Source organism: Molothrus ater, chromosome 6, assembly GCF_012460135.2.
Source record: "Molothrus ater isolate BHLD 08-10-18 breed brown headed cowbird chromosome 6, BPBGC_Mater_1.1, whole genome shotgun sequence".
NCBI classification, from domain to species: domain Eukaryota; kingdom Metazoa; phylum Chordata; class Aves; order Passeriformes; family Icteridae; genus Molothrus; species Molothrus ater.
In genome coordinates, this window is record NC_050483.2 from 19215151 (window position 1) to 19236124 (window position 20974).

General features: G+C 43.0%; 1 protein-coding gene across 2 annotated transcripts in view; it reads right to left on the reverse strand.

The window, feature by feature from the left end:
- The window catches only part of SLC1A2 (solute carrier family 1 member 2), an 86187-nt gene extending 66103 nt beyond the window's left edge, over window positions 1-20084 (reverse strand). Inside the window, exon 1 of one of the 2 annotated variants that reach the window (XR_004980261.2) lies at window positions 19626-20084. Coding sequence is in view for 1 of the 2 variants with exons in the window: in XM_036383343.2 (XP_036239236.1) it covers window positions 19626-19642 (17 nt within the window). In the remaining variant the exon portion in view is untranslated. The remainder of the gene's footprint in view (window positions 1-19625) is intronic. The other variant, XM_036383343.2, reaches the window with a different exon arrangement.
- Between the last annotated feature and the right edge of the window lie 890 nt (window positions 20085-20974).

Sequence of the window (20974 nt, forward strand, 5' to 3'; positions counted from 1 at the left end):
TTCCATTCCCTCTGAAATGGGATCACACATTTACCTCTACAGAGTTGCAGTGAGGCATGATCTGACTTGAACAATTGGCAAGAAAGTTGCCTACTCTTCAGTTTATTGCTTTTCCTAGAAATAGAAGAATGTCCTATGATAAGCACAGGCAATTTACTAACAATGTTAATACCAACATTTCTCCTTCTCATGGAAGTAATAGTAGAGGCCAACTCTGCTTCTCCCTCTAATTTTGTAGCCTAGGATAGAAAATTTATTTTTAACAAAAAAAAAAAAAAAAAAAAAACAAAACAAAAAAAACAAAAACAAACTGACAAAGAGCAGGAGTCTTTACTTTGAACTGCAAGTTTATGCAAGAAACTTGCTGTGCTGCCACTCATTAATGTCAGCTGGTTGGCCTGATCTGCTCCCAGCTTTGTTGAACAGATGAGTTCCCTTATTCCCCCTGAAGTGGGATCACATGTTTACCTCTATAAAGCTGCACTGAAGCATGATCTGACTTGAATAGTTGGCAAGAAAATCACCTACTCTTCAGTTTATTGCTTTTTCTAGAAATGATCAATGCCACCTGCCAGATGTCTCAGTAAAGTGAAGCATCCCACACCACTGATTTTTTGGTTCTTTTTTTTCCAAAGGCCTCATTAAGGGCTTGTGATGGACAGACAGGCAGATACAGCTCTAGTCTGTTTGGCGGATGAGGTTATAGTATCTGTTCTAGACCATCAGATATGGATTTCAAACCCTGTGTGTAGAACCTGTCTTTGGTCTCATTCCTGCATATCAAAGCCTAGATGGAGAGCCAAGAAAAGACAAGAAGAGCTGTGGAAAAATCTATGCTAATAAAGATCACAACAATAATTGTCAGCCTACAGTCATGTCTGAGTCTACCAGACACCACAATGTGAAAAGTTGGAGTTCGAGTAAGTCTTTGATTAAGTTGCACATCCCTACAGCAAGCTTTGAATTTGACTCAAAGACACAAATTCCTGTTCACAAGGCATTAGGGTGATGCATTGCACCCTACCTCAGCTACACAAGTGGGAAAAAAGGTCTCTTATCTGGAGTCATCAACCAAATCCCTTAGTGAGTAAAGAATAAAGACAAATCTAAATAACCAAATAAACCTGACTGTACATAAATGAGAAAAATTGGTAAGTGGGATCACACCAATAAATGGTTTTAAAGAAGTAACCCACAGCAGCAGTTATTCAGAGCCTTTTGAAAAAATAAGCATTGTGTCAACAAATTCTGTAAGCTTAAGGTAGTTGTCTGACCCTCTGTGAGCAGCTGCTGTCCACACCAATCCCAGAACACAGTAGTGCACCTTGATCTTGCTATTAAAGGTGGAAAAAACTGTCTTCAAATCATGCCACTGGCATATTTCATTTCCAAGTGAATTGTCCCCTTATCTTCATGAGGATTTTCATACTAAGCCCTAAAAAGAATTTCCAGGAAATTTTATGAAAGAAAATGTTTGAAGTATGTTCCGGAGAGGGCAGATCTGAGCAAGTAAAACCCACTATGAAAACTCTTAATAAAAAGTGCAAAACCAGGATTTCAAAGCTCATCAATATAGCTTCTATTTTCTTGTAATATTAGAACACTACAATCTTTCCTTACATATTTATTGGTCAAAAAATAGTTTGTGGATTACAGGAATGTACAAAAAACACCCTTAAAACCTTCTGCATGCTTTTGCAACCATGACAATTCTGCATAGAAAAACTGTATCAAAAACTAGTGGGAACCCAGATATTCTCCAAAATTTTTATTTTTATAGTTATCATCTAATTTTAATTTAAAATAGTAATTTTTAAATGTCAGGAGGTAACTTGTACAAAATAAATTAAACCAAGCAAATTTTGCATTGGAATTCTGAAGTTCAGAGGAAGAAATTTCCTTTTAAACGTATCCCATTCTGTCTCTTAATGGTTAGAAAAATTGTTAGAGCTGCTAGAGCTGCTTAAAGTTTGAGAGTGGAAGACAAAGCTCCAGGATAAAATATATAAGAAAAAAAATCTTATAGCTTACATGACGCACTATGAAATTCCCATGCTACCAAACTCTTGCACTATTTTCTCATTAAAATACATGACTCCACAGTGATAAGGAACAGAATTTAGTATTTTCTGCTGCTGAAAACACCAAATGATTTGAACAGTGTATGTCTTGACAAAGGGCAGGTAGATGTGTGTACACTGAAGCTGAGGTTGCCCCATAAAACACACAGCCTGAAACTACCTGAGAGATGAATGGTCTTTATAAATTGCAGGCAAGCAGAAGGTCATATCTCAGCTGACATAAGCTCATGGAACTGTACTGAAGTCAGTAGAGTGATGATCAGTGGACACAAGAAGAAAATGTATCTCACTGAGAGTAACAAGAAGTACCCTTTCCCCTTCTTTCCATTTTCTGCCTGACTATACTTCCTGGAAAAGCATTGGTTTCATGTTAAAATTATAATAGGATCTGTTTCTCCTAGTGAAGGACCAGTTGTACATGGACACAAAGGCACTCACACAACCACCTCCAATGTTGAGTTAGAACAGCTTTAGTCTGTGTCCTTTGGCCAGAAAAGTCTATGTCACATTTTTACACAGCTCCTTCAGTTCCCTGGAGCACAAAAGCAAGACAGAAGGAATGGTGACAGGTACATGGTTTGCTTCGTGGTGCTGACCATGATGTCAGAAGGAGTGTCTTGTAGTTTAGGCCATTTTTACCAGCTTGAAGTAATTATTATTTTTAACAACACATAACTCATTACTGCATGAGTCGTGCACATGTTGTCAGCCTTGCTTCTCTAATAGGGCCACTCCTCCATGATGGATGAAGCAACACACAATGTCACAATGTCTTCTATTTTGGGAGAGGCAGAGTTAATTTCACACAGTTGAGGGTGTTGGTGTTGCAACTGAGTGGAACTGGCTGCCTAAGGGAGGGGAATTGGGATCATTCTTGGCCTCAGTCCAGCCTGACTCAGCTGTGACTGAAACACACAACCACGAACAGCAGTTTTGTGATATATGTAAAAGGAGTGATTTCAGTCCCTAGGAAACAATCCCACAAACCACAAAAACATTACTTGTGGCACACACAGCAGGGAGAAGCCAAAGGATAAGTGTCTGTTGGGACTGGATTCACTCCTTGCAAGAAGCAAGATGAGATTTTTCAAGCATACACAAATCAGATGCTTGTACTTTTGGAGGCCTCCTTAAAAGACTGTACTGAAGCAGAGACCTTCCTTCCCATGGAGAAATACCAACCCAAATCGAATCCTCTGGGTTGCTCATTTAGCATCCTTCATGAGCACTGAATTCACACTGACCTAGAGGAGACAACAAGCATGCTAACATGAAGTAAAGCCATCAGGTAACTGTGGTTCAGTTTAAAATCTAAGGCTAGGAGAGAAACAAAACTCAGAGAAACTGCATATGACCAAGATCTAGAAGGCAAATGAAGTGTAAAGAGAAGCTTGGCAGGCACATATTTCTGATGAGCTGTGAATAAGATAGTAGGAAGCAGAGAATAACAGGTAGGAAAAGTTAATTCATAATCTCTTATGTTGCACTAGCATTTGACAATCCACATTAAAAGTTTAAAGCGCACTACAGTATCTAATTGTCTAGACAGAATTTTAGTTTGGCAGGTTGGCCTTTGGGTTCAGACTTTTGTGTGAAGACCTGACAGAGATCAGATCTCAGGTCAGCACAACCACATCCTTCCTGCTCCACCAGATAAGGTGCTGTGGGGTCAGGCTGCAGAAGGGCTGCTGCACGCCAACCCTGACTGCCAGGGCTCAGCAGTGCAAGACAAGCAGAACCAGCCTGCTCCTGCTCAGGCTGACCAGAATGGTTACCATGACACTGCACACAGGCTCATCTGACAGACAAGACACTGGGCTAATGAAGCAGCACAACTCTCCTGACTGGAACTGCCCTACATCCCTCCAGCCTAGAGCAGAGGCAGAGCTGTCTCAGTACAGCGAGGGGCTGAAAGATCTGAATCTTGAGGCTACCTGTATGAAGAGGCAACAGCTAAGTTTCAGCTCTCTAATTTCTGACCAAGTCCACCTCTTTCTGTACCTCAAGCATCCACCTATACATTCCAATCTGCATTTTACCAGCACGTTACCCTAAAAGCAGCAGCATTAAGCAAACAGGGAGGAACTGGTCTTTTTCCACTTCTTAAAAAATGTGACTACCTGAGTTTGATGATATGAACTGCCTCGCTATTCTGCTTTGGGAAGCAAACAAAAAAACCCACAGATATTAAGTTCAAACTATATCATAGTTTCTATTATAAAGCAGATCTGAGTATTAGGAATTCTATCTTTTTAGTACAGCAAATCTTTGCTCTCCATCTGCTAGCAGAATTGAATTCCATGTTTTTATTTTCATAAGACAGGAAGAAAAATTCACTCCACAACTGCAACTTAGAAGTTGTATTATCACTGTATTACTAAATGGAGTTTCATTTGCCTATTTACTGTATCTCATTACAGAAAAATGTCCACTTAACATATGTGAGCACTTTCCTCACAGTCTCACTCAGGAAGCATCTATTTGGCTTGTTTTGGTTTTCTCAAGTCATCTTTTTTTAGTGTTAATTACACCCTCCCATACAGCCTTTTGAGTCCTTGTAGTTATATATTACTGTATGGCAGCATTTACTGTTAACAAAATGCTCTGTGTGAAGGGAAAACTGGGAAATATCACATAAATGTTACTGAGCTTTACCTCTTAAGGGGATTTTTTATCCACTGAATCACAAGCAATCATGCACTATTTTTTATAACTGTCCTGATTCTTTTACATCCACAGCACAAGGGAACCGTGCCACAGAGGGAACAAGGCAAAGTCTGAAACAAACACAGAAAGGCCTGTGGCTCTGACACTGTATTTCTAAGACAAGTATGAGTCAAATTCATTTCATGCACAATATCCAGTAGTTTTATTAGCTGCCAGGTTCAAACTTGCAGAGTGCCTCATGTACTGCTAGCTGGTAGTAAGAAACAAGCAGAGTCAAAATCAATTCTTCAACCCCACCTCCTGGCCTCATCTGGCCAGTCCTGTTTATGACCAAGCTGAGGAAAACAAAGCTGCTGAAACACAGTGCACTGAAAGAAGATGTGATTTTTTTGAGGGAGGCAGCAAAGCCTTTCCAATTCTAAAGGCTTGCCTGCACTAGTAATCCATTGTGGTTCAGGCAAAAGTAGCATTCTGGGTCTCCTATACTTTCAAGGTATAGTCAGTTACTTTCCCTTTGCTTTGAGATAATCCTACCTTTGTGAGAAATTACTGCAGAGTAGCTCATGCACAGCCCATTAGCAAACAACTTCCTTCACAGAAGGCAAGCCCATACATTTCCAGACAGAATGAAGGACTTCTAAAGAAAGACTTTCAGATAACAAGAAATCCAGCAAAGCATTAGTATTTACATGTGACACATATCATGTATCCTATGAAAGTCTGGGCTTGAGCAAAAAGACCAGCAAGTTCCACCAACACTGCTTTTTTGCTGCCAGCCACACTGGCAATAGTGTCACTGAAGGAAGAGTAAGCCCGAAATGAATTTTTCCACTATTACAACTGATGAGAAATGATTGCCAGAACAAGGGCAAGTAGCCAGAGCAATCTGTACTGGCAAACCCAAATAAGAGATGCAAAGCTGGCCAAGAGAGGTAGAATTAAATGTGCACCACCTTCCTCACATTCCTTTGTAATTAACTTTTATTTGCTGTTGCAAAGTGTTAAGATCTAAAAAGTAACCAAGAGGCAGAATACCTACCTTACATCTATTGAAAGAAGTATTTGTTTAGCACTGCAAAAATCCTAGAATGCACCTTTTCCTCACTTTCTTTCCAATTAAAACCTGACACTTGTATAATGAATTAGTTCTAGCAAGTATTGAGTCTGATTCTAGTTCAGGTGACTAACTATTGCCAATAGTCTGAAAAAAAATGTGACATAGAGGCTTATAGTGTAAACAGAAGAGAGCAGGTGGCCAGCACTGTTAAATCCTACTGTAGTTTTTGTCAGGGGTCACTACTTGATCAGTCAAAAAAATTGAGACTGAAAAATTTTCATGTCTAAGGGATGCTAAAATGTCTGTGCAAACTTGTGGGACACTGCATGTGAACAGTGCTGTGCATGTGAGTGTGGGTGTTTGCACTCACAGTCACTGAGAACACACGCTCACAGGAGACAGTCTGGTTATGAGTCTGCCAAGAACCACCAAGGAGTGCAGTGCAGGGAGGGCCTTCAGAAGAAGAAGCTCTGTCCATACAGGCACTAAACAAGGCGTACAAAACTTCCACTTTGTATGTGAATGAGAGATTTTATGACACTACTGGATTTAAGGCTAAAATCTGGAGTCTTTTCTGTTCCACATACATAATCTGAGTATTTCAAGAGGAATTACAAGTGTAATTTTTGAACAGAAGGATACTCATCTTAGAAGACAGAAAGATAAAGATATAGCTCAGCCACTCCTCTACCACCTTCTCCAAACTCTGGACAAAGGAAATGCTGAGGAGGAAATACAAGATAAGGATGTCTAGTACACTCATTAGCCATAATAAGCAAAGTTTTGAAAATTAAAACAGCTGCTAGAATATTCTAATTTATACAGGGATGGGACTGTGAAGATCACTTCCACAGAGCCCAAATACTTCTTTTACACTGAACTTGGACCATGATGAAGAGAATTTGACAATAAAATCTTAAGAAAGGTGTTTTGAGGTCAGTATACCCAGACACACAAACCAAATGATAGTTAGGCCCTCCTCACTTCAATGTAAATTTTGCAGCACATCAAATGGGACAATTTACAACTATGCCATATTTTTCAGTTATGTCCTAGAGACACCTGACAACTTAGTGGCAGATTACCACTTGGGATGTAACAGTGACTTCATGCCTGAATGTGTTTCTTTTAGTATGTGTCTAGTATGCATCTTCTTTACACAAGAAAGACCATTCACAATAATTGTTTATGGCCAATTTCAAGGAAACACACTATTCTGTTCTTTTACTCTTTGTAATGCAAAAAATATTTTTCTAGGGTGTGATGTTGCTATCAACTGATATAATAACTTTTCTGTCTCCTGCTACTCTGTCCTGCTAGACAGAATCTAAAGTTATGGCATGAGGGTAAGTCATTAGGAAGACACTCTATGTTGAAACATGACACTTTATTCCAGGAAACTGTTAAAGGAACAACCAGCTTCAGATAGGTTTTGACTCTCCTGTTCCTGAGCACCCTTTTGTAATAGTCCACATAACAAACAGTGATGGAGATTAGCAAAATGCAATAACCTGATCACCTGCCAATAGAGATCTTTCCATTCCAGCTTTTGATGTACATTTGGCACTAGTTTATTTCCCATCACTGGTAAATGTCCTATCTATCTTTCAGGTATGTGCCCTTGATGTCTAAAAGCCTAGATTTACAAATCAGCCACTCTTAATTAACCCATCAGTTCACAACAGTGCTTATAAACAGCAGTTCTGAGAAAGGCAGTCTGTCTCTAAAAATGAATCATGATTGGCAGGTTTACAGATAATTTAAGCTTCATCTTGAAAAAAAACAAACTGAGAGAAAGCAAAAGGAGAATCTAAGCTTTCCCAAACAATTCAACAAATGTGAAGACAACATGGTATTTTTGTAAGAGGAGGGAAACCACTGTAGGTCCACACAAAGAAGTAAACTGAGCCCCTCATCTGGTCTCCATTTGCTCTAGTCAAGCAGAGCAAAGGCATAACCAACATCATCTGTGATGAAAAATATGGGAAACAGAGAGTTTTGCATTGCCTGACTGGCCATGGTGAAAGGAAAATTTTCCTCTCCACACCTGCAGATTCTGGTGTGACAGGGAGAAAACTTTACACTTAACTCTCCATCTATAAAGACAAATTTTGGAAAATTGTTCTTCCTGTACATGTCATTTTAGCCACAAAGAGGCTCACCTTAGGCATATTAGTCTAATAAACAGACTGGAACAATAACACCTCTATGTAGCCATTCTTGATATATCATGGATGAGAAGAGAGGTTGACCAAACCATCATTTTTCTTGATGGCAAGGAGTATAAATAGAGGGTAACTGGCTAGAAGTTAAAATCCTCCTCCTCTTTCTTTTCCCTCCTCCTTGGAAATAATGAAGAAACAGTATATGGCAGTTATCGTTATGTCCTCATGGTATCCAAAATCATGAAACACAGGATGGTGCATGGTCAGTGAGTAACCCAGGGTAATTATGAGGCATTAACACACAGGTAAAAGATGGTAATTAATTTGTGCCACAGTTCACAGCCTTGCAGCTACATCTGACCTCCAGGCACCAAGTGCTGTTTCTGCAGCTTCAGTTTGATGTTTGATGTGTCTGTCCAATCCATGCCCCGTTCTGCCAGGGTCCTTTTATCAGCACTGACCAGCTTCCAAGTGACAGTGTTTAGGGCTCCCTTTGCAGAAGTAAAGCCAGAGGCTTTGATGTGAGCCTATCATTTTCTTCTCATCATCTCCAGCACTCAGCAGGCTATGGCTGTCAGAAGCAGCCTGGCAATCTCAGACATCTGCTGACTGCTTAAATCCTCCTGTATTTGCATGAGGAGGAGGGATATGTCAGCTCTTACACTGATTCAGGCATCACAGTGATTCTGTACCTTCAATGCAGAGCCTGAATAGAAATATTATGAACTGTTACCACCCAGTGGAATTAAACTGTCACTTAACACTCAAGTTCATTGTATCAATCCTACACTGTCATTCCATCAATTTGTCAAGGAAGTCTAAGCAATGAACAAGTTTTATATGCAGGTCAAATAGCATGACATACAGCAGAAAATCATTTATACTTATCAAAACAAAGAGCAAACCCAGACTGAGTGGTCCAGACACATGGGAAAACTTCACAAATTAAGTATTATTGATTTTTGTAGTTTTATTGTTAGGGGCTACTGATGCTGACTTCACAGGGTATTTTGGGAACAAGTTTAAATCAAACAGAAATAAAGACACAGGCATTCGAGCTTTTCTAAGACTACATCTTTACTACACAAGACATAAAATGCATTATCTTCTCCTGACTTGGACAATACATACAGATTAACTAACCACTGATATTTTCAATTAGAAACATTTATCTGTAGGTTAGTGAATAAATAATGCCTACAAATTGACTTGGTTTTGGACTCCACCTTACTCCTTGCCATCACCATGGCAGCTACATCAAAGGCCCATAACAACTGAGGCTGTCTCTTTTTTTAGCTGCAAAAATGCACCACACAAAGAGGGTTTGGTGATAAACACTGCCACACCTTTGCTGCAGCACCTTGCTGGAGCTCTGTAAGAAAGTGTAATTGTCCAAAGCAGACAACTACCTGTCTTTCCACTGTAAATGTACATAACACAACACAGCTAGGCTCTGATCTCCAACCCAGGCTTTTGGACACTGTCAGCACAATGACAAAGTGGATTGATCTCCTACGATGCAGAGGATTCCAAAACACACACAACTGCAAAATTGAAACACCTAAACAATGTACCTCCTTTGGAAGGTAGGTAAGGCAAAATGGTGTAAGTATTTAAGAGCACGTGGTAACACAATACTTCCATCTAAGACAGGAAGCTGTTCAGAATCCAGGTGGCCAGAATGGGATTCCTTCAGTGCAAATTTAGCTGCATATGTTCTTGGTTTATGTTTCACTAAATCCTTAACTGCAACTGATAGTAACACCATCATTATTAAATGTTATTGAGGAAAAAAGAAGTGTCCTGGCAAAATTAATCACCATAAATACCAACCAACGTATTGGGATTTTCCCCTTTGCACTATGATCTTGTGTCTACTGCCAGGCTGCCAAAAAAAAATGAGGCTTACACAACCACACTGTCCCTGTGGGTTTATTGTTTCCTGCTGCCCAGTAAGTCTTTCCACCTATTCACTGATTTCAAACCAGACACAATTAGGGGATCAACATTCACAAGACACTGAAGCCTTAGTTATCGAATAAGAATGAAGACCCCCTAGACCTCCCTGAGAGAGGCTGCAGTGGGAGTTCAAGCTTTATTTGGTTTGCAAGGGTGCCACCGTGTGACACAAACCTGTTACCAGAAAAGGTGACAGGAATGTCCTCCGCAAGGCACTCCAGCAACTCACTTGAAGAAACAGTGACTGCTGTGAGGCCCTTCTGCCCTAAGTGTTGAGCCTATTACTGTATCTTTCAGAAGATCCTCCCCAGGTTCCCCTTGGAAAGGGTTGCTGGGAACCCCCTTCAGCAGACCACCAGGGAACTGATGCCTGCAATGGGACAGGAACAAAAGCAAGAAGAAAAGAAACAGCTAATCCTGGAAGCAGCAGGCTTCCTACTAAAGGGCTTTGGTATTACAGTGAGACACGTTTTGTGTGTTTTTTCCCCTGCATAGCTGTGAAGGTTCCTCTGGCATTATTTATGTCAATAGAAATACTATTTCCTAACAGTTTCCAGCATGGAACACTGCAAAATGCCAGTTCTAAGTCCTCCTAAAATGTCAGGTGAGCGATTCTGATCTGTTTTCCACTACTTGACCTAAATTCTGTGATATAAATAGCAACCAGGTGTTAATTAATTCCCATATGCATGCATGTATGAGGATGACATGTGTTTCTATACACGTGCGCTTTTTGAGACAAATCTTTTCTCAGTTACCACAGCAAAAGTAGGTCTTACACAGATAAGGGCCAGATGCTTAATTAATGAGAGAGTTTTCTGCCTCAAAGGAAGCGTACTAAACCATATATACTTGAGATGCTGCCTCTGCCATCGAACGTGGCCCAAAACCCTCTGCACACTTGGCATGAATTTGCAACAGAAGCCTCCACATTCTGTGTGATTGGAGACCAAGGTTTACCTCCAGGCATGCTGTGTCCTGCAGCAGTCTGTGCTGCTCATTAGTGACTTACACAGGCAAGTCTGCACGGACTCAAAGGCCACAGCAGCATCTCAGCTTGTGGCTGCAGAAGGAGCCATGCTGCCAGCACGCACATCAGCAGCCAGAAGATGAGGAGAGCCTGCCAGGAACACCTGCCCACCAGGGAACACTTACCTGAGGTAAGTGTTTACCCTCAGTGACCAACTGAGGGTAAACTTATATTAGCAATTTAGTCCAAAGTGAGCTTCTGGAGTGAACTTCCTGAAGATGCCCACCTGCTGTGCTCTGGTTCATGTTAAGGAGCTGAATTACATTTGGATTAAGCTACACCAGGAATGTACTCTAGAAGCACACCTAAGTAACCAGCACCGTGTGGACTTAGCAGGTCCAGCTGTCTCTGTTGGGCTGGATTATTACTCATGTGTACACAGCCCGAATCCAATCTCATGAAAAATCAGTACATGGATCAGCATATTACAGGATGGTGTGCCAGCAGTACAGGGCATCACAGCCATAGCCAAGAACTAGGATATGAATATACTACATGGAAATGGCTGTATACTGTGTATTTGTCATGCACAGAATCTCAGAACAGTTAAAGTTGGAAGGGACCTCTGAAGAGCCTCTAGTCCACTCTCATATCCCCAGCTACACATTACGTATGTGTTGTCACTTTTTCAATTAAGGAAGCCATGGTTCCAGGCAATTGTAAAACCCACAAATGCTGGCCCTAATTTTTGTACTCATAAATAATGCTGATCTTTTCTTTCCTTGCCTTAAGAAACAGGCTTGAGACTCTGTATGGGCTGAACCTGGGATACAAAGGGTACCTGTGTCTGCCTGTGTGCTAGCCTGGCAGATCCAGACTAGTGCTCTCCTGCACTCAAGATAATTAGCTGGACTTAGAGGCTGTCCTTAGCTTGGATACAATACCAGACTAATACAGTTACAACACTTTCAGGATCTAAACTGGTCCCTGGTCACGTTGCTCCTCCACACTGGAAACATGTACCAGAAGAGTTTGTACCAGAAGTGTTTGTCAATCCCTCTAAGAGGGTGCTGCATCAGACACGCTTGTCCAAAGGAGTAGGAATGAGCAGGTTTGTTCCCTGCACCTTCCAGACAGCCTTTGTGAATGATGAGCAGTGTCAGAAGCTTAGCAGTGCATGTGACTTGTTTAGCAGTGATCTCTGTCATTGTCCCTGCAAGAGAGCAAATCCCCAAGATCCAAACTTCACTCGGCTGCTGGGTAAATGACAGTACAGAAAGTACAACAAACAGTTGGAAAGGCAGACACCCGGGGTTCCTGCCTCAAGGGAGATGAAGTCCACCATCTGGAAACCACATGGTATGGCTTGAGGAGGCCACCAGTCAATCAGACGTGCAGTCATTCCCACATGTGAAGCACAAATTTGGCAGTAGGGCTAAGTGAGACTAACTTGAATCACACAGAGATGTGAACTAGCAGGTGATGCACCCTTAGACCCATTTACCTGTTTTCCCTGGGATAAATTAATGCATTTACACTTTTGATAAGTATCAGTTACTGACCATTTTCTCAGTCACACAGATTTTACACTTGGATACATCTTTGACTATTCTTAATCCACCAAAGGGATGATAAATTGAATTTAAGCTTGCCCCAAAATACCTACTTCAGAGGTGCTATCCATTATCCTCTTATTAGGGATGCAGTTGATAATGAGCTATCAGAATAAGAAAAAGCTCAACTCACAGATGGGGCTCAAGGACTTTGACTTTGGGAGTGCCAGTAGCATCCTGCTCAGTGAACATTGAGGCAGGCAGCCTCTATGCCTCAGTATGGTTACCAGTACTAAAAACTAACGCTGCAAAACTGCAGTTGTGAAAATCAACACTGCAAAATATACTTGCAGGGTGTGAGATTGACAGAAAAAAAAAAGCTCAAAACTGAGGAAATTTTGGAAGCAACACCACTGAACCAGCTGAAGACAGAATCAGATATGCCTTTTTATGCAGCCTGCAGAAAAGGAGGATGAAGGAGGACTTTATTGCTCTCTACAACTAAGAGGAGATTGTTGGCACCTTGAAAAACACAAAAAACCCAGATATTGTCCTAGTCTACTCAAAACATTTCCTTAATACACAGTGAAATATTTTCCTTTATATTGGAGAGCCCACCATTTTAGTGTTCTTAACTGAAGATGACACTAAAAATTTATTTTTGAAAGTAAAAATTAAATTATTTTAGTTTTTAAAATCTCATTCTATCATCTTTTCTTTAAAACACTTAAACAAATTTGATTTCTCAGACACAGCAGTGAACCTGAAATACTGCATTTTCTTGAATTCCACACTAGTCTCCTAAAGATGTCTGTAATTAGCAGGAATATTCCTTAATTCTTTTATGTCCTGGTCCTTTTTTAGTTCTTCCTTGTAAGAATCCCAAATTTGGAATTGCTTATGTACAATCAAAGATGTTGAAGATAAAAGTTAGAAAATATGATGAGCTTTGAACTTAGTCCGTTTTCTTTCCTAAGGACTGAAATGTATTGTAGTTAATTGTCTTAAAACTTCAAACACACTGAGAGCCTTAAAATTAATACAGAAGTAGGATTAAATATATAAAAGCGCACTTATTTTTATTGCTTGTATGCCTCTGGTAATAACATTTTAGAATAATGAGCTGGAGGCTAAAACTGTGTGAAACATTGTACTGAGTTGGCAAAAGAGGAGTTTCATTAGTGGATGGACAATTACAGAAATGATGGATTTGACAGATCCAGCCAGTGTTTTCAAGAAATCATACAATTAATTGCTCTAAATAGCAGGCATTATAACACATTCTGCTGGCAAAGGGAATTAAATCCCACAGAAAATGGAAAGGTATTACACGAGAAGGTACTGAAGATGAAGGGTCACTCGTTAGCACTGCACCCTCACCCCACACCCCTCACATGCACAGACTGCTTTGGAATGGAGACAACTCTTTACAGAGACAGCCCAACACTGAGGCTCTTGTTAGTGTGGGATCCACGTCCACACCGAGTCCCAGCATTCCCACTGTCACCTACACCACTAAGGAACCCACATGCCCACTGACTCTGAAAGAGGACAGAGTTTTTAATGTTACTCTTCTTAAACTGAAAAACTGTGACCCTTTAAACACCGCTCACTAATTTACAGTTTTTAGCAGTCTTCATTGGGGCAGCCTTTAGATCAAGGGGAAACAGGAAAATGAAGAAGAGAAAATGAAATGCTGTAATTTGCTAGTACAGCAATACAATACTGCTTTGGACGCCGACTTCTTAGTGCATTGTATACAAACATCTACACGTACATCCACAGAGAAGGCTGTACATATACATATATACACATACATACATTTAACTCACAGAAACCTATGGTAAGATAAGGCTTTTGAAAACTTCGGTCATTTTTTAGGATAGCCCAATCTCCCTTCATATATCTAATCCAAAAAGTTCAAAATAAATAAGCACCTGTAGATTTTATAGGAAACATATTAACCCCTGTGTGTCTATAAAATCATCTGAATATGTATAAAAATGGAGTTGCTGTCTAGGTGACAACTTCTTTTTGAAAGGATATCTCAAGGCGAGACTGAAGGCTGGGGCCATGAGAACTATTGCGTCATTTAAGGATCACGAGTTATCTTCTGCAAGGCCTAATTGTCTTTTACTGAAATTGATGAAAGATTTGCAATTGACAACAGTGAAATGAGGTCAGAGCCACAGCTGATATGACTAATTACCAAGCTACATTCACTCCATCTGTCCCACAAAATGTCTAAGATAGGGCATAGGGTAAAACATCTCCATCCTATGCTGGTGCTCATCAAATCCTCTGTAAAAATAACAGTGAGAACACTTGGAAGATTTCATCCTCTGAAGTATCTAAACATTTGTGCCAGAATAATTCCTCAAGTTTCCATGTAGAGAAATTTTGTGGGTAAATTATAGAATAAGAACTCAGATGACAAGAAATGTGTGGGTGTGCTTGTTGTATGTATTGTGGCAGATCCTGAAAACCCACTCTCCTATGTACGTGCCTGAACCCTACGATGAAATGCCAAATTAGTTTTCCTGACTCACATAGGTGTGTCATGTTGTCTCCAGGCTAGGTGCATAATACATGCTGGCAATCTCCCTTTCAGGCTTTGTCTTGACAATGCAGCAAATGGCTTATGACTCCTGCTCCAAGATCCAAAAACATCACAGCTGCATGACTAAAAAAATAATCCTGTGTAGTAAATGAATTCTTAATGTTCAAATGTGTTCAAAAAATTTTGGCAGGTTAACTTGTATTCACAGAGCTTTATACCAGTAAGGTATTTATTATTTGTGCCTCCTGTGTTAACTTATTTTGACTAATAACCATCCATCTACAGCTAGTATAAAACCTATGTGGGTTCCACAGCTGTGGCTAATTTTGGAGAAATCAAATCATATGCTCTGTGGTCTGGACCAAACTTTTATTTTTGGGTGATCTGGTAGCACAGACAAACAGTACTCCTGAAAGTGGAACTGCAGTTTCAGAGACAGTACAACTTGTGATGAAGATAGGAATATCTACAGATGAATGAGGAAACAACCAAGTTTGGAGAGGAGAAATGTACCTCAGATGAGAATTTTTGTTTGTTTGTTTCCTTCTAAGTAAGATACTGACAGAGTCAAATACCATGGTGGGGACCTCTGCCCTTCCATGCAGTTTACCTGCTAGTGTGAACAGAACAGGAGCACTGCATTTGTGCCATTTCATATTACACAAACACCATTGATATTGTGTATGTAGAACTGAGAAGCACTATTTCACTAATCAAACCACAACGCTAAGCAATTACCCAGACTTCTGTCTATTCAAACACAGTAATGTTTCAAACTCTTCCACTTCACTGATTTATTTTGTTAGCATACACACACAGACATGCCTGTTAACTGTGCACCACAAATCTTAACAGGTGCCATCTCTGTGCTTTTCATAAACCTTGCCTGGGACCACTCTCCAGAACTGAGACCAATGGAAGTGGAAGAGCCCACATCAGGCTTATTAACCTCTGCAAAACATGGTGATCACACTCAAAGTGCCCACTGGGAATGGCCACTGGCCCACACTGACTCCCCGACCATGCCCATTGACTGGGAGAGGGCTGCCCAGCCAGAGGCACGGGGCTGCCCAGAGGCTGACCTGCACACAGAGGGCTGAGCTCCCAGCTCACACACCTGCTCTGCCTCTGTTTAAGCTCTTCTATGGATGCAGTGATAGTGTCTCCTAGTGGCTATATTCCTGAAGGAGCAGAACCTAATCAAGCTGCACACCTGAAACTCCTGATCTTCAGAGGCATAAAAATGCAAACATATCTCTAGATTTTTAGAGTACCTAAATCAGCACTCTGAAAGATTTTTTTTTTTAACAAATAAAAAACCAGCAAAACAGTAGCAAGGTACTTTATTCTTTTCCTTTAGTAAGACTAAAGAGAGAGATAAGAGCCATAATAAAGCCATGTGAAGCAAGGACTTTGCTCAGAGGTCTGAAAGCAAGCATGGGCATCAACTGATCAGAGTCACTCTCATGTAACCTTTAGGTCCGATCCAGACCCTGTAAAAGCAAAGGAAATGCTGAAATGCTCGGCTTTGTTAAATCTCCATAGATCAACCCACCACGTACTGAGCCCTACACCAGACACCACAGTCTGTGGGTGTGGACTCATGTCCTGGGATCTTTGTACCACACTAAACACTCGTGAAAGACAATGCCAGCACAGATCAGGAGGCCAGGTCTCCCAGCAGCATCCCACCTGCAGTCATGGCCAGCAGAGGATGTTTAAACAGAACATAAAAACAAGAAACCTTGAACTGCATCCATACTTGGTGCTAGCCCTTCCTCCTTGAACAGGATATTTTCCGTTTTCAGCACCAGCTAAACACCAAAAATCCTTCTTAGTAATGAGATCTGTATCAGGAGATTTTGTGAAAGAAAGACTAAACCTTCAATATACAGACAGCATAAACCAAAACCCCACTAGCTGGAACTACAGTAAGGTAAACCCAGAAGGCACATGGGTCTGATTTTGCCATGTTGTTGAACATTTCCTTTCCCATTTTCTTCCAATTGAAGTTTCCCATTGCTGACTATCCTCTTGGAACAGAAAGATTTTTACAGCATATTTCCATACATGGATGAGCTTAACCAAATAAGATCTTGAAAGAAAAAGAAAAGAATGACTGAAAAGGAACAGGCAAGGAAATCTTTCCTACCAAATCCTGTCTGCAAGTAACGACTAACTCTTAACAATGGAGCATGAATTTACCTTCCTCTGTATATACATCAGGGCCTTTTGTTGTTTATTAAACATCCTGTTTATTAAACAACCTGAGATCCTCACTTTGAAGATTTTACATAAGCTTCCCTGTGAGAAGAGTAACAAGTCACTACAAAAACTATTGTAGTTGGAGCACTTTTAACACCTCAAAATAAAACCTTTATATACTTCTGATCTCAACTAATATATCTAGCTGAACATCCCCAGAGCGACTAGGCGTAAATATGGAGTGTATCCCTTTGTTCCCATCTCCAGTAGGTCCTTTTCCATGTACCTGTGTGTGCCTGAGATAGTCCCCATTGCTGCAAGCAGAGCAGTGTTTCTGCCACCATTCTCACATTGTGCCAGTGCTGATGGAAAGCATTTCTTGAACAAGGTCCAGTCAATATTCCCTTTCCCTGATGATCCCTTTGGTGCCTCATTTTGCTGACCTTTACGCCAGAGTGAAAGTTAATCTCTACCCCCAGCTTTTCACTTGAGGGAAGAGAAAGATGAGAATTCAGTTTTGGAAGAGGTTCTTACTGGTAAACATGGATTGACAATTGAAACGCTTCCCACTCAACTTCTTTTTCCACACCTCCTTCAGCTGTCACAGACTGCTAACTGAATCATACCAAACAACAATTTCAGTTTGTCTTAGTCTAGGTAAATTTCCTACAAGGTTTGAAAACAAGGCCTAAACTTTTTGTTTCTTTTCTTACCCTGACAATTTAGCTCTGTTCCATTAGAAAAACAAAAGCACGCATCTACTGAAGCCTTTCTGGTTTCGGCACTCTGATCTTTTGTAGCCCACCTATTCAGTCAAATTCTTTTAAAAGCACCTCTTTCTCTTCTACACACAATTTAAACCCCCTTTCATCCAAAGTTGACAGATCTCCCTAACACAGCCACCTCTTATTAAACTCCTGTACTATTGATCCCACCTTCCACCACTGGTCCAAAACAAGCACAGACCTCGACAGCCACGTCATGTGGGAATACAAACAGCAGATGACTGCACCATCCAGAGGAGAGTGATAGTTGGGGTAGTCCAAGGATACAGAAGGGAAAGAGCTGCAACCCTAGGCTGGTCCTTCCACCTCTGAGCTTCTTTTTCATGGCTCTGATAATTTGTTGACAGCATCTAGTTAAATAGAGGAAATGCTACATAGGGCAGATTAAACTGCTGCACTGCCACCAAAACAAAACCGTACAAACTCAGTGCAGGAATTCCCTGCAAAGGTAAGGCAATAGCAAATGATAAATTAATGATTTCTCTCACAGTCCTGTGAAAAGGCAAAGAGCCTCACATATAGTCCTCTGTTAGACTGGGGGATTGTCCTTTTCCCAAAGCAACCCAAATCAACACTTTATAAGCTTCCATTCCTCCTAAGCCAACTGCTTGGGGGCCGCTGCACAGCCAGCTTCTTCTTCTGACCAGGTAATGGGAAACTTGTGTGCACACCCTCCCAGACATGTGTTGGGTTATTTAAATCAGCTCAGCAAGTCTTTTAGCCTGAGAGACACAAAGGCAATATAAACAGAGCTTCCTTTTGCACTCTGTCCTTAGAGAGTCCTATCTTGAGCAGATCATGCTGATACAACATGACAACATCCAGGGATAAAGGGGAGGCTCACACTAAACGCAGTCTAATGCTAGGTAGTGTTATAAGAGGGCAAGCAGAGATCAATGAAATCTTTTCTTTTCTTTCCTACAACCAGCAAGTCTGTAAACTGGACAAGCACCCTGGCTCATCAGAGAGCGATGAAGTGGGCGACTCCTGCAATCTGGGCATGGGTAGGGACAATGGTTTCCTTCCAGAAGACACTACCAGAGCTGAACTGTGTTTGCTTTTCTTTAAAGCCTGTTGTAGAACCCTTTGCCCTTCCCAGCATTTTTCTTGCTAGAACTTTAACGCATTTGGCACAGAACTGCAAAATTGCACAACTCCTCAAGAAGTTGGATTTGTTTCTTGCCTTTTGAAGGGATGGCTGGGGGGACAGGTTTTCGATTATTTTTGAAATTATAATTATTGTTACTATTATTATCATTAACATTACTGTTATATTTAGGAAGAAGCTTCCCCTCCCTTCTGAGTGAACCATTCACTTGTACTCTTCTTTCACAGGCAGGTGGTTTAAGCTTGATCTGCCCTCCAGGGGTTAAATAAAGAAGTGATGGGAAGGAAACCCAAGATCTTTTCAGTGGCTCATATTTGAAATTTTTTCCCTCGCTCTCTTCTATATGTGGATCGTCTGCTTCTCGTTTCCCCTCGCTCCCTAATTATTGTGTTAGGGAATGGCGAGGGGCAAGGATTAACAATGAAGCAGATGACAGGAAACTGTTACCAAAAGAACAATGCCGGGCATTTCCCCCATCCTCCCGTTCCTCCCACCCAAGAGATGGTCCCCCTCACCCTTCTGTCGATGCCATGGTTCCGAAAAAAACCCTGTCTTCTCAAGGGTCCAAGGGATTAATTTGGACGCGAAGGAGGTTGGTTCTTTGGTATAACCCTCGCTCACGTCTGGGAAGGAGCACGCAATTCCTTGTAATCCTGGGGGCTCCGCAGGGCGAGGATCCGGCAGCTCCGCTCCTCGGCTCTCCCCCACCCCGCCGTCCCAGAGCAGGCTCTCGGTGCCCCAGGGACCGGCGCTGCTGCGCCGCGGCCGCCCAGCAGTGGCCGGCGGGGCGAGGAAGCGCTGGCACCTGGGCTGCGATCCCCGGCGCCCTCCCCTCGCCGTGGGGAGCGTGTGCGTGTCTGCGCGGCTGTGTGCGAGAGCTGGGGGGCGACTTCACATCGGCGCGGCGCTGGCTGAGGCTGGATTGGAAGGTTTAGCCCTCGAGCCGTGGATTTGCAGTCAATCCCTCTCTATTTTAGGCACGGGCTGACATCACGAGCCGTTGTTACTCCTATAAATCCCCCCCAACAGCTCCTTGAAGCGGGGGGGGGGGGGGTGGGGGGGGGCGGCGAGCCCCTCGCAGGAGGAGGGCCGGGCGCCGCCGCCGACCGCGACCTGCCCCGTTCGCCGCGGCCGCCACCGCCTCCCGGGGCAGGCTCGGGACTCCGGGGAGCAGCCGGGAGCCGCGGGAAGACGCGATCGCACACACACACAGATACACAGAGAGACACACACGCGGCCCCGCTCGGGGTGTCCGCCTGCCGCCGCACACCCGCACGTGCCCCGGCGAGCGGGATCCCACAGGCCGGCCGAGGGGCTGCGCCCCCGCAGCCGCGGCACCTGCCCCGCCGCGCCGGGGCGGCAGCAGCCTCCCGGGAGGCCCGGCCCGGCCGGCCGCTGTCCGCGCCGTGCTGTCCCACCGGGACGGCCGGGGCTCGCTGGCGGGACCGAGGGGCCGCGGGAGCGGGACCCCCGGCCGCAGGGACGCGCAGGGTGCGGCGCGGGGCGGTGCTGCCCCCTGCCGGGAGGTGGGCGCGGCGCGGCGCCCGGGCCCCACCTGCCGCCGGCGGCCCCGCAGGCCCGGCCAGGCCCGGCCCAGCACCGCACGGCCCCCGGGAGCGGCCTCTCCCCGCGCCTCGGCCGGGCCCGCCCCGCGCCCCTACCTGCGCCGCCCCGCCCCGCCCCGCCCCGCTCCTCCACCGCGGAGGCGCCGCGCGTGGCCGCGGCCCGCGGACCTGGGCCCGGGGGTCGCCCAGGGCGTTTTTGCAGCGTAGGGAAGGAAATCTCTGTCCTGTTCCGTAGCCGCACTCAGGTGCTGGAGCACAGAACGCTCGCCCAGACACTGCCACACGCCTTCGCTCCCGTT